A 13,880-nucleotide genomic window follows, 5' to 3' on the forward strand; every position below is an offset into this window, starting at 1 on the left:
TTGTCTTGAGGTTCTTCGAAAGCTGGCTGTAAAGATGCCTTACTGTCACAAAGTCGCCTTCAGCTGTCCGTAGATGTGCCTGATTGTCAACATTCCTCTCTTTTCGTATCTTAAAGAGAAAAGGAAAGCAATGGTGAAGCAGAAATAGGGATGTCAGATGTCTTAGACTGCTTCCTGCTGTCCAGGGATGTTGTCAATTTAGGGAGTTAGTTGATCTTCACCATCGAGTGATTCCTCACCATCTTAACCATTCAATAGTTGTTGGCATCAGGATCGTCTGTGGGCATCAGGCTCCTCTGTGGGTTGGTAATCCTGTAGGAGGAACTAATTAATCATTTGGTCAGAAATTATTTAGATTTATTATTGTAGAAAGGTAGCGAAGAGGTTGGTGAAGCAGGTTACAAATAATAAATGCAGAAAAATGAGAAGAAAGGGCATTAGGAAGGGCAGTAGCCATTTCCATATGGGGTTTTCAAAAACCAATCAGAGGCATCATGTTGGTTTTGGAGGTTTGTTTTTAGTTGTTGGATTTTTTTCTGTACCTAATTGATTTACATAGAAGCAGCATTCTTTTAGGAGAAAAGCACAAAAACCACCATCTTTAGCTGTAAAAAGGTCTAGGCCCCATCAGTTTTAAAGTGCTACTGTTGCCAGGAACTCGATCTGTCCTTAGAGAGTATGGTTTGGGCCATCTGTTGAAGATTGTGGATAATCTTGGAAGAGAACTGATGATACAAGGTTAAGGAGGTGGCCAGTCCTGCTGTTTTACTGTAAACACCTGAAGTTATTCCTGCAAGGCCAGGAGGAGAAAGGATTTGATTTGCTGTTTTGTTATGTTAGGCAGCTGTTGAGTCCACAATCAGAATTGGTAGGGGCTTTTCTCCGTGGTCTACCCTTAATTTAAGGAAAAGAAACACCAGTATGCCAATTCCTGACCATCTGACATGTAGACAATGATACACCTGATCACTACAAAGAATGAACGAGTTCTGGATGGTAGAGCACTGTGGTAGAGATGGAAACTGAGACTTACAGTTTTGTCTAGGGAACTTAACATTCTTATGAAACATGTCCAGGATGCCTCAAAACAGTCTGATGTAAAAAAGGTTCAGAGTCATGGTAGCAACCAGGGTCATGCCAGTCAGTGAAATACAAAGTAAGGCTATTTGACAGACACTGGAGAAGTTCTAAGTGGCAATTGTGAGCTAGTTCCAGGGGACACACATAGCCAGCAATCTCCTAAGCCGCCAGGTTGAGTGATGTTAAGGCTTGGTGGGCTGAGGTCAGGGTATGGAGCAGAATGCAAAATGATAGGTTAGTGTTATTTAGGAGAGGGAATATCAGATAATAGAGTCATCCATCTGCTGGGACTGGCAGTGGACGATTTGAATAGCAGTGGTGAGACAGGAGGCTTTTACCATGGCCATAATTTGGTTTGCAGATCCACTACTTGCCATAAGTAACCTTACAAGCTCTTTCCAGCTAGCAGTATAGGACAGGGGAATATGGAAGCCATATTTGGAGTTTGTACAGAACTTTAGGGATTGTCTCAGGCCAATTGGAAGGCATAGGTAAGAGCTATTAGGACACCCTGTTGATTTGTGGTGTGGGCCTGGAGGACCTGTGCCTCATCCACCTCTATGTCTGACACTATAGGATAGCCAGCTCTTCCGGTCCCTTCATGTTGAAAGGAGCTGCCATCTGCATAACTGGTATATATGACCTGTAGCAATGTACCCTCCTGTATGTGTAAAGAATGGGTTAATACCTTAGTTCCTCTAAGGTTTCAGTGTAGGAATGAGATAGGAAGTGATCAGAGTTTGATGGAGGAAGATTTGAAATATTAAGAAGTGAGCATGATTAGAAAGAAAGTCTAGAGTCCATCACTTTTAGTTGTTCGTGGATGTGCCTGATTGCCAACACTATGTATTTCAGGTGTAGAAAAATGCAAACTAAACCAGGAGAAAGCAAACAAGCAGGTATCTTGTATAGGATTGTATGGAAAGGAGCTGAAAGTGACATTGAGAGGAGAACAGTAGGCCTTCAGGATGATATTGAGAGGAGCATCCTAGGACTTCGGGGTGGCACCTGTGTTTACTCTCTGATCATCATAAAGCTGGCCTGACCTTCCACCTACACAGAAGAACTCTCCAATATGTGTTAAATATACAAGCTTCTAGTATGCCTCATAACTCAATAAAGCCTTTGAAATAGTTGACAGTTCTGTTTTGTTTTGAGAAACCAGGTTATATTCACACTCTGCCAAGCTCATTCTTCTGCCTCATCTGACCACGTCTTGTGTTCCCCATGCCCTATTCCCTGCTGCCTTGAAACTAGCCATTTGGTTCTTCAAGACTTCATGCTACTTCTGACCTTGGTGACTGCATCTTTTCTGTTCTTTCACACTGAGCTCAAAAGAAAAATAATAAGTTACATATATTATCTTGCAAACACTTCAATAAAACCTAGTTAGGTTTTACTGAGACAGTCTTAACTAACAGTTAAAGAGGTTAAGTAGCTGCTTGAAATCACACATGTAAGATATGAGTATATGGCAGCAAATGGAACCCAATGCTTTCTAGCTTAAAAGCTTATAATACTAATAAATCACTAAAGATTCTGAGATATTGTATGCATAATACAATATAATATATTCTTGTGGAGAATCCAAAAAAAAAATTCAAGAAGCTTCTGGAATCTAAAAGCAGCACCCAGCTAAAAGCTAGCAGGAAGGAAACAACAATATGTATAGTCATGAATTCTTCTCAAACTAGAAATGAGATTGATAAGCAGCTCTTCCTAGTATCTGGGTAGGACCCTCCCTTGACCACACCTGGATTCCACTGAACATTTGCCTTTTTTAAGCAGAGAAACCAGCTAGGCAATCCATCCTTCAGGTTCTAAAGGAGGAAATGACTAAGGTAGACTTGAAAGGAAGGTACATTCCTTTCAAGTTTGTTCTGTGCTCTGCAGCGAGAGAAACCTGTCACAATCCCTTACTGCCGAGGAACATAGGAATCCTTGATAGCTTTTTCTTCATTTAGTCACTGATGGGCTCACACATCATTTTTATTTTCTTGATTTAGAGTTTTTCAATTTGTAAAATGAGGTTTGACTCTCCAACGTACACATTCTACTCTAAACTTCCACGTTATAGGACTGCATTTCACCATCTGTACCTATTGTGCTATATTCTAACGATGTGCCCTTCTCTTATCCAGACCTATTCCCATTTCTATGCTTTGCTCAGGAAACTGGTCCCTAAGAACTTCACCAGTGTGTTCCCAGCAATGGGATGGGAAGAGAGACAATAGCATCCTGATGGAGAGAGACACCTGCACCATTATGCCCTCATTTCCTACAAAGGTGCCATGTGTTAAAGAGGAATAGGACAACAAATTTAACTGAGGAATGTGGGGAGAGAGGCAAGAAGAACCACCAGTGCAGCCGTGTACTCCACAGATACTTGCCATGTGGACATCTGAGCTATAACATTTATGAGAGAATTAGCTCAAAGAAGTCTAAAGGATAGTGTCCAAATACACTATATTTGTGACCTTAGCAGAACAAGAAGACACCCCCAAATACCCCCCCCTCTCTTTCTCTCTCTTCCATGCACAGATACTGTAACCAATAAATTCTCTTATTTTCTTCTGTTTTGTTTTATCTTAGTTTGTAATTGTTCTTTGGATGCACATATGCTTTCTCAGAAGAGGCAGAAAGAGTGTGGGTGTAGATAGGAGTAGATAGGAGGGGTGGTGGGGAGAATATCAGAGGAGTTGAGGGAGGGAAACTGCAATCAGGATACAGTGTATGCAAAAGTCAATTTTCAATAAAAGAACAATAGAAAAAAGATAGCAATGTGTTAAAAATAAAATAAATGTCAAAAGCAGAGGGAGAAAAGCAAAAGAAAGGAAGAGGAAGAAATTCAGGGAAATAGGGGGTAAGGAGAATGGGGAGGGCAGGGACTGTGGGACGGAGATCATGCTTTACCACAGAAAGCCTAATCACTGTCAGGGGTCAGACACCAGGCATCTCCACAGCTCTTGTTTAAGTATTGACACTACAAAGAGGTTATCACATCATGAAAAGGCCGGTGTCGTGACTAGATTGATGCATTTATAATTTAATAGTACTATTAGTACAGTCTTTATGGCATGGAGGCAACTAGGAGGCAGTACGTAGCTTTGAGGAAGCAGGTCACTCAGGAAATACTCTAATCTGGCAGATCTTGTCCCTAGCCCATCCTTTACTAGTATTCTAGGAGTTGAAGTTTCCTATTTCACATACACCTCCATTATGTTCTGCCTTTCCTCAGGTTCAAAGCAATGGAGCCAGAAAACCATGGAGGAAAATCTCTTCCACTGAGCCAATTTAAATCTCTCCTCCTTTTAAATTCATTCTCTCAGAGGCTTTGACAGTACAACAGAAATGATTGACACAGCCACTAAACAATTTGGCAGCATCAAAATAAATTGTTTCCTTCCTGAGATAAACAGTTTATGTGGAAAGATCAACAGTAAGTGAAGAAGTGCAACAGGAGATCCAACATGGAAATGGAACTGACCATGGAAGTAAACACATACATCAAGTTCTTAACCATATGTCCTGTGATCCAAAGGCCTGCTGAAAGCCTAGGGCATTGGGCAAACTAACAGCACAGAGACCCAGTCATTAATTATAGGTGAGAACACAACTCATGGAATCTAGAAATCAGAGCTAGTAGGGCTTCACATCAACGTAATATGCTGGCTTCTCTCTACCCCTTTGCTATCCAACTCCAAGTCCAGGGATGTTTTAACACAATTAATCCCCAATCTGAACATCCCAAAATGTAGCAGTCAAATAGTGACAAGAAAGAGGAGAAGATAATGAGGCTGGAAATATTAATTTAGTCTTCAGTTATCTAAGTAATTATGTGTGTGGTTGCCAGACATTATGATTATAAATCATATTCATTATCTGCTTTGTCTTTTCCAAGTTAGAAAAAAACAGGTGAAGATTTACATTTTAAATCAGAAGATAAGATTTTAGTTAAATGACAGACACTGCTATTTAATGGATTAATATAGCATTCAAAAACCTTCATTCTCCCTAATAGACTAGTGGCCCAAAATATAAGCATATTCATATCTCATCTTTTAAAAGAAAGATCTGTTACTTAATATGATGTTTGATTTTATTATCAACTTGACATAATCTAGAATCACCTTGAAAAAATAACTTCAGCAAGTAATTTTCTAGATCAGGTTGAATATGTCTGTGGGGGTTATTTAATTATGTAAATTGATGTATAAAGACCCAGCCCATTGTTGAGAAGCACCAATCCTTAGGGAGAGGGATCCTGGGATGTAGAAGTGTTCAATACAAGCTAATCTGGCAGAGATGCATATATTCATCCTCTCTCTGTTCTTGAGTGTGGATATAACTACCTCCTTTGAGGTCCTGCCTTGACCTCTGTGCTATGATGGACAGTGACCTAAAATTGTGAGCTCAAGTAAACATTTTTCCATGACTTAATTAATTTTTGTCAGGGTAATTTATCACAGCAAGAGAAAGAGAACCGGAGTATCTTTTGTCAATGGGATCACACTCGTCTTAAATCAAGAGCTGAAACACTGCCAGTATCTGACATCCATGTATTTTCTTAAAACATATGAACTTTGAAGCCAAGTTTCTCCACTGTTATATTACGCTTTTTTTTTCCAACTTGGTAAAATCTAAATATTTTCAAGATATTAACCATCTGTGAAAATTATAGTAACCTAAATGTCAACAGTCTATAATTCATGCAAAAATATGGAGTTATGTATATAAAAGTATAATTTTGCTTCCAAATATATATTTTTACTATATATTTAGTGGGGATATACTGGAATAAGTTCACTATCTTCTTGTTTGATAATAAATAAGCATTTCCCAATTAATAAACATAGCTTTACATTGTCTGCCTTGGTGGATTATATAACCTTAAAATTTTTATTTTACTTTTAATTATGAATGCATGTTCATGTGTGAGGGATTTTATTACCTTTAATAATATTTCAGCTTTAGTTATGTGCATGTGAGTCTCTCTCTCTCTCTCTCTCTGTGTGTGTGTGTGTGTGCGTGTATGTGTGTGTGTGTTCGTGTGTGTGCATGTATGTGCGTGTGCGTGTGCGTGTGTGTAACCATGGCGGCCAAAAGAGGGCTTCATTTCTCTTGGAGCTAGAGTTACAGGCTTCCACGCAGAGCTTCTAGGAACTAAACTCAGGTCCTCTTCATGTGCAGCAAGCGTTTTTAACTGTTAAGTCATCACTCCCACCGTAGATTTCATGGTGCTTACAGGCTCTGTATTTTCCATGGATCTCATGTACTCTCTCTCTAGATGAACTAGAAGACAGGCTTCTCCATTCGTAGTCTGTCTTGATTCTGAGTTGATCTTTAGTCTTTCATCTTGCAAATCAAGAGTGAGCTGTAGTTAAAATCATAGAGTTTAAACCGGTGTCTTTATCCATGGCAATGTGTACATTCATTAGACACTACCTTTTAACAGCCTAGAATCTTTTATCAATTGTTATGATGTTCAAAGCTCTAGATAGCAGTCAGCCCTGGGTGACAAGCCATACTGAACATATACACTAGAAAAACATGAAGTAGCTCAGTAGAACCAAGTCCAGGCATTTTTCTTTACTCATCACAGGTTAGGGTTATGATAGTACCATGGAGTAAGAGATTGTCAGAAACCTGAGGGCTTAATTCTAAGGGTTTAGATTCACTAATGCCACTGTTTCTTACCCTTGCAGCCAGACTGTGACTTCCTGATTGCTAAAGAAGTGTGTCTAGAGACTAAGAACATATCCCCTAAAACCCAAAGATTGCTTCCTCACTTCAAGCAGCTTGTGCAGGCTGCTATTCTGGTGAAATAGTGGGTTACACTTCACAAGCATGCAAGGGGAGAAATGACCAAAATGCTAATTAAATCTGAAGTGCATAAATTCCTGGAATGATAAATACGTAGGGTAATGTGGTCATTGCAAATGTCAACCTCATTTGCACTGAACTTCTAAAACTTTTAATAATGCCTTAATTTGTCACCCTTATAGAAAACTGAAGGTCCACTTTCACAAAAGGTCATGTAAGAGCCCAGTTGCAGACTGGGCTATCACATTCCTACACTAGGAAGTGCAGTGTGAACAGCCTGGTTAGCAGGCCACATTTCCATGGCTTTCACCCAGTGTGGTGCTGTGGCAGCCATTGATCAGTGCTCGGCTGCATTTGGTTGATTTTATGTCTGTACAAGTCCTCATATGTGTCTTTATCCTGTTTCTTTTTCTATTTGATTTTTGAGGTCACCTTTGGTTTAAGGTGAAATACATAAGTTTGGTAATAAAATATGGCTAGGTGGTATTAAAGTATCAAACTATAATGGCTAAATTCAAGTTCACCTTTCTCTGCCACTTTTAAAATTAACTGTCAAAAACTATTACAAGAGAAGTAACTTGCAAGTTTCTTCATCTTTTGGATAAAAGAAGATATTAAGTGAGTTTATTGCAACCAATTGTGATGTGTAGCAAATATCTATCACTTCTTATTTTCAACAGGAATCCTTCTTCCTGCTTATAATCTCTCACAGGAGAGATGGTTTGAACTTCATCAGAAGTTCTTGCCATTTAGTTGCTTTGCATTGAAATGGGAACAAACCCTTTTTTAATAATTTTCAGAATAGCTATTCTTCCAGACGGAAGCCTGCGGATCCTAAATGCTTCTAAAGCAGATGAGGGAAAGTACGTTTGCCAAGGGGTAAACATCTTTGGTTCTGCGGAGATTATAGCTACTCTGTCTGTCAAAGGTAAGAGAACAGACAACATTCCTGATGTTTTACAGCTTTGGCTTCTTAGCCTTATCATCAGAAAAATAATAATAAAGAAAAGTAAAGACAATGTGCTTATACATGTGTTTGCATTGATTGGTGTGAATAGCTTAGGTTTGTCAGAAACACAGAACTAACACAAAATTTCACTTCAATCATTTAAAGACGGGAAACAGAGCTTGGAACAATGGCTCTCACTTGTAACCCCAGCACTGAAACCGTTCAGTTATAAAACTCCATGAACATTAAACAATACTGGTATCCAAACCAGTGGCCCAGTCTTTGTCTGTTCCCACCTGTGATAAGGTTCCCATCTTCTGATAAAGTAATGATGGATCCACAAATATTTTATCAATGTCAAATGGTCTTTTTTAACTGAAGATGAAGTGGAAAATCAAGTTTCTCAGAAATCCTCTGTACCCACAATCCTTCAGCTACAGCACATTGTGTTTACCTGTCCTGTCTGACAAAGCCACGATTTAGAGACGCAAGCACAGTATGACCTCAAGAGGTCACACTGAATCTTCAAAGTGTCACTCTTACCCTCAACTTGTATTTTTTTTTCTCATAACTGCTCTGAGGAGTGTTAGGCATGAAAAGACCCCATAGGTAGCCAGGAGCAGGGATCTCTTGTGAGACTGCCCTCTGACAATTCGAAGAGTATAGTAGAAAATGAAGTACATTGATAAACTGCTTGTCTGTGTCTTTCCCTGTCCACACTATCCTCTAAGGGGGATAGGAGCGAGAAAACAAAAGCCTGCCTCCATCCCTGCCTTACTTTATTGATGATACATCGTATCACAGTCATTTAACTTTCATTCTTGAGTGCATGACAGATATCATTGTTCAATGTTCATCTAAGACCATAAAAATCACATGAAAATGTCAGTTTTTGAAATTCAACTGTTACTAGTAAGCAGTTAGAATATTGTTGCTGAACTAAAACCATGACCACTCAGTTTTTAAAGGTTTTATATATGTAAATACAAAGTATCAAAAGTGATATTTTATAATTAGACAGTGCCTCTTTTGCCCCTTCTCAGATCATAGAGGGTTTGGTTCAGCAAAAAGAAAGTCCAAGGTGGTAACATTACATGTTTAGCTTATTGAGATAGTATGGGAGAGAGTTCTTGAAGTTTAAGCTATAATGCATTAAAAAAGCAAATTTCCCATGCCATCTGCCTCCTGATACATATAACATCTCTAATTGTATAGGTTCCTTTATTTAAATATCTATAAAGATGATCAGAGAAGTTCTAGCTTCCCCTTCCTTGTGTTTTTTTCCCATGAGGCCAAGTGTTGCTTCTAGCTGTTTTGCATTTTATTTTACATGTATAGATGTTTTGTCCACATGTGTGTATGTGTACGATAGGCATAGCTGGTACCCATAGCTGTCAGAAGAGGGTGTCAGATCCCCTAGAACAGTGTTACAGTTATGAGCTGTTCTTGGAATTGAACCTAGAAATCTGCAAGAGTAGCAAGTGCTCTTCATTGTCTAACCACCTGTCTTGTCCTTGCTTCTGGTTTTAGAATCACTTGTCATTTTGTTCAAGTTCAAGACTAAAAAGAATAGAAAGTTTAAGATCATTAATCTTTTAGAAAAGTATAATAAAACATGCAGCTGCCCAAAATACAAAACCCTAGTATTTCAGTTTTTGATGATGTAGTTGAAGATACAAAATCAAAATCTATAGAGCTGTTCAAGTTCCATGTTTAAGGTTTCCATCCAGTTTGGGGGATATGAGGTGTATGGAGTTGATTATACTAATGCATGTGTTTTTACTCCAACAGAACCCACAAGGATAGAGCTTACTCCTAAAAGAACAGAGTTAACTGTTGGAGAGAGCATTGTCCTCAGCTGCAAAGCCATCCATGACTCTAGTTTGGATGTCACTTTCTACTGGACACTAAAAGGACAACCTATAGATTTTGAGAAAGAAGGTGGACATTTTGAAAGCATCAGGGCTGTAAGTTTATATACTTTTGCTTCTTGTGTAGTAATTTTACATGTTTTGATTCAAATGTAAAAATGATTCATCTATGAAAGATCAAGAAGAACATAGAGAAAAATCTCATGTCATTAAAACAATTACTTTTTTCTACTATAAAGTGAAAATAACATTTCAAAATCTAGCAGGAATTCTGCTGTTTATTTGTGTGTGAGTCTGGTTACTTTACCCTTGCTAAATTAGTTTAATGATAGCATTGCTGTTTACATGTTGTGTTGAAGAGTCATATTGCTACAGAAAGAGGCTACTCTCCTCTTTAAAAAATTGTTAACAATAACTATAATACAGGAAACAAGTGAGTCTGTCTTGTTCCTTAAGAAATAGTAGCTTCTGGAAGCTCATCAATGTCTCCTCAGCTATTAAGGTTAAATCTGCAACCCTTCGTCATACATGTTCACTAGTTCCCAATAGGCATTCACAGACATGAATATGTCTTATCTGTCCAATCCCTGCATTTTAGTTATATTAACTATTACATGTGTTCATGGTAAGTGAGCACATGGAGAGAGCAATCTTGTGCACTGCATAGCACAGACCACCCCAGTTTCTGAACTCCATAGAGAAGTGAGAGAAGACCCCCGGCTCCATGGACTCATAGAGACAAAGAGCAAGTTAGTGACAGAGAGAGAAAGGCCATAGAACATATGGTGAAGATAGTGATGTAGGCCAGAATTTTTTTCTATAATAACTTTCAAGTTTGGCTGAACTAAATTTCTACCTAAGAAGTTAATCTAAAATGTTATTGATATCAGGGTGGCTTTGTTTTTCATTAAAAATACTTTGAGAAACATCAGAAAGCTCTAATGATATTGAATCTAAATGGTGAAATCCACTTTGTGTTGGACTTAGCATAAAGATTCTGTAATATCATTAACAGAAAAAGTCTTAGCCCAAAAGTTGGTAATTCTTTGGAGGAAGTCCAATTGCATCCCTCGTCAACCACAGGCACTTGCTGTAGCCTCCTTCTCACAACAGCAAGTGAAAATCTGGACCAGATAACTTCTGAGCTTCTTCTCAATTTAGACTCCCATCAGATCCTTTCACATAGAAAGGGAAATGGATGTTATTGCATTTGTCAGTATGACCCAAATTAAACATGTTCTTCCAATTTATCCCAGTTTATTTTGCAGCTAAGAGGGGAAAAATATGTCAGAATTTCATTTGCCAAGTGAATTATTAATCATCTCAATGAGTAACTAGTTATATTGACTAAGTTGTGTATAAAATATTTAGATGTGTCAAATTTATTTTTTAAAACTTACATGGTTTTTTCCTTGCATTGATTTAATTTTTCTCTAAAATATTTATCACATTATTAAGCAGAACCCCAAAAAATTATAACAAAATAAATTGATAAAGGTATATGTTCTTAGGATTAGCTTTAAATATTCATTTTGACCAATAAAATATATGAGGTATATATATGAAATCATCAATGACTTTCTATCTAGAAGTATTTCCTACATTTTAAAATAGCAAGAGAAAAACAGATGGACTTTGAAAAGTTAAAATATAAAAGAATTTTTGTTGCTATATTTTAAGTATGACCATTTTGGGCTGATATCATTTCTATAAATTAATATCTTTGATGTTTTTCCACAAATGCCTACACTATGCCTTGTGCTATCTTTTTCTGAAGAGGTCAAAGACCCCTTTTTCTGTGACAATCTGATGCATAGTTACAAGCCACATTAAAATTAATCAGTGCAGTGAAAAATGCTCTAGCTTTAAGGTAATGTAAGATGTAGTTTTTTGCATATTTGAAGTGATTTCTAGAAATATGTGTGTACTTAAAATATTTTGTAACCTTGAAGCTGGGACATATAAAAAGAATTCCTTACCAACTATTTTCAACCCTGGCTGATGTCAAGAATATAGTTTGGAGAGAACGCCCACTGCATGACTAGGAAAAACTGAGAAAGAGAGACTGGCATGAGATTCCTTCTGACCCTGTTACCCCTCAAGTTCCTGTGTGGACAGTGATGATGCTCTAGCGTAAAAAGTGGGACTGTTAGCAGGTAGGGAGCTTTAGAGGCCCTGTGGGTTGCTGTTTCTACCCAAGCATCTGAGGGGAGACTCTGAAATTCAGAGGTGCAGGAAGAAGAGTATGGTTAGTTAAGATCTGCTCTGAACTCTGAAGCACAGATACAGGGATGATATGGAGCTGGAACATGAGGGATGTGTAAGGGTAAGAAAGCCAATGGGACCAGGGGCAGCACAGAGAAAATCCTTGTCTGAAGCTCTGGATGTTTGCAGCTATACTAGAACTGCCAATGATGACCTAAGGGCAGGGGTGAAGACAGTGAGTTAGAAAAGAAAGGCAGAGTCCTGTAGTGCATTTTCCACTTAGTATATTATAGAGTAAAATGAGTTAACCAAACCTCCAGAGTGAAGAGTCAGGAAATATCCGTAACCAATATTCAGTATCTCAACAGATTATATCAGTGGTCCTAACTGTCCAACTAGTTAATCATGAGTTCTAGAATCCTTATTTATTAATTTGCAAGTACAACTACATAAATCCCTGTGTAAGGATTTTGTAAGACTTCTGCATATATTGTACATTGCCATGTTTTACAAAGGCAATGACTTTGGGACTGCATTTCTAAGGAGTAAATAGAAAAAGAAGGGATTGTGTCAAGTCCATAAAGAATAACACAATTGACCTGACAGCAATGAAGTGCTTCTGTTTGCTTGCATTATTTCCTGAGAACTTGTTTTACAAACCTGGCAAACTGGCTTATTCGAAGTGAGTCTCTTACAAAGCCCATTGCTAGAAGGGGCCAAGCAATCTATCCATAAATGTTTCATTTGATTCTACCCAATCCCTTTGGGCAAATGATATAACTATATATTGAATAGGGCAACTTACTGAATATATTCCTTAAAAACATTTCAGTATTGTAAGCTAAGTGATATTAAAGACCTACAGTGAAAATAAAGCTCTTTACCCCCAAAAGAGCGTAAGTTCAATGAGGTGAGAACAGGTCTGTTATAACAGCTGGATATACGCATGAAGCAGAGAGAGTCTCTATCTGCAAAGCTGTTCAGTGGGCAGGATTTTACCAGGTGCCAAAAAACAAACAAACAAACAAACAAACAAAAAACCACTTCATCATTTCAAAGAAGAAATAGCAGAAAGGCAGGATGGATTATAACATGTCTTAGAAGCAAAGAGAAAAGAAACAAGTGGTATAGACAGCATGGTGAGGGCTTGCAGTAGACAAAAGGCCAATACTAGATGAATACTAGATGAAAGTCAGCAGCAGCAGCAGCAGCAGCAGCAGCATTGTCTGAGGCATTGCTTTCTCATGTGGCTCAGATTTGATTTTGAGAAAGATAATCCTAGCACCAGGGTAGCACAGTGATTGAATAGTTGTAAATTTATATCCAATCCAGCCTGGCTAAGAAAAAATTATGAGGAAGAAACAGATGTCATAAGGATTGTCTACAAATAGCCATGTTTCTATCAAAAAAAAAAGTATTGACAGTTACTGAGACATTGTTCACCTTCGTCAGCAGTCTCCAGAAATCTCTACTCTCAGGATGTTTGAGCAGCACCTGCCATTGTCATATGACACCAGAGTTTTAGTCTCCATTGACAAATGTATGAGACACTTGCTTTCCTGGACACTTGAAAATCTCAACTGCCTCATGAGGGACCATAAGAAATGTCAGTCTCCTATGTCATAAATTACTACAGCACTGACAAGCACAGCAGCCTGTAATCTTCTGAACTGTATTTGCCAACTATAATTTGGAGAAAAGACATTGTCATAGGGTTGCCATCAGGATAGTCAACTAAAGAGCTCCCATCTCCATTGTGCACTCTGTAATGTGACCTCCTAAGTTGAAACTGAAAGCAAGGCCAAGGCAGAGTGAGCACTTTGCTTGGTAATCCTCTACCTGCTTCTTTGGTGCCATCAAGGACAGAAAGCAAAAACATAGGAAGGCAGGGCATAGATGTTGTGTTCTCTCTCTCTCTCTCTCTCTCTCTCTCTCTCTCTCTCTCTCTCTCT

General features: G+C 38.3%; 1 protein-coding gene across 2 annotated transcripts in view; it reads left to right on the plus strand.

The window, feature by feature from the left end:
• Cntn5 (contactin 5) overlaps positions 1-13,880 on the plus strand; it is a 1,025,091-nt gene that overhangs the window by 879,351 nt on the left and 131,860 nt on the right. For both annotated transcript variants that reach the window (XM_028763352.1, XM_028763353.1), the window contains 2 exons: positions 7,704-7,831; positions 9,644-9,819. In XM_028763352.1, coding sequence (XP_028619185.1) covers positions 7,704-7,831; positions 9,644-9,819 — 304 coding nt within the window. The remainder of the gene's footprint in view (positions 1-7,703; positions 7,832-9,643; positions 9,820-13,880) is intronic.

This window comes from Grammomys surdaster, unplaced genomic scaffold, assembly GCF_004785775.1.
Source record: "Grammomys surdaster isolate TR1022 unplaced genomic scaffold, NIH_TR_1.0 138, whole genome shotgun sequence".
NCBI lineage: Eukaryota > Metazoa > Chordata > Mammalia > Rodentia > Muridae > Grammomys > Grammomys surdaster.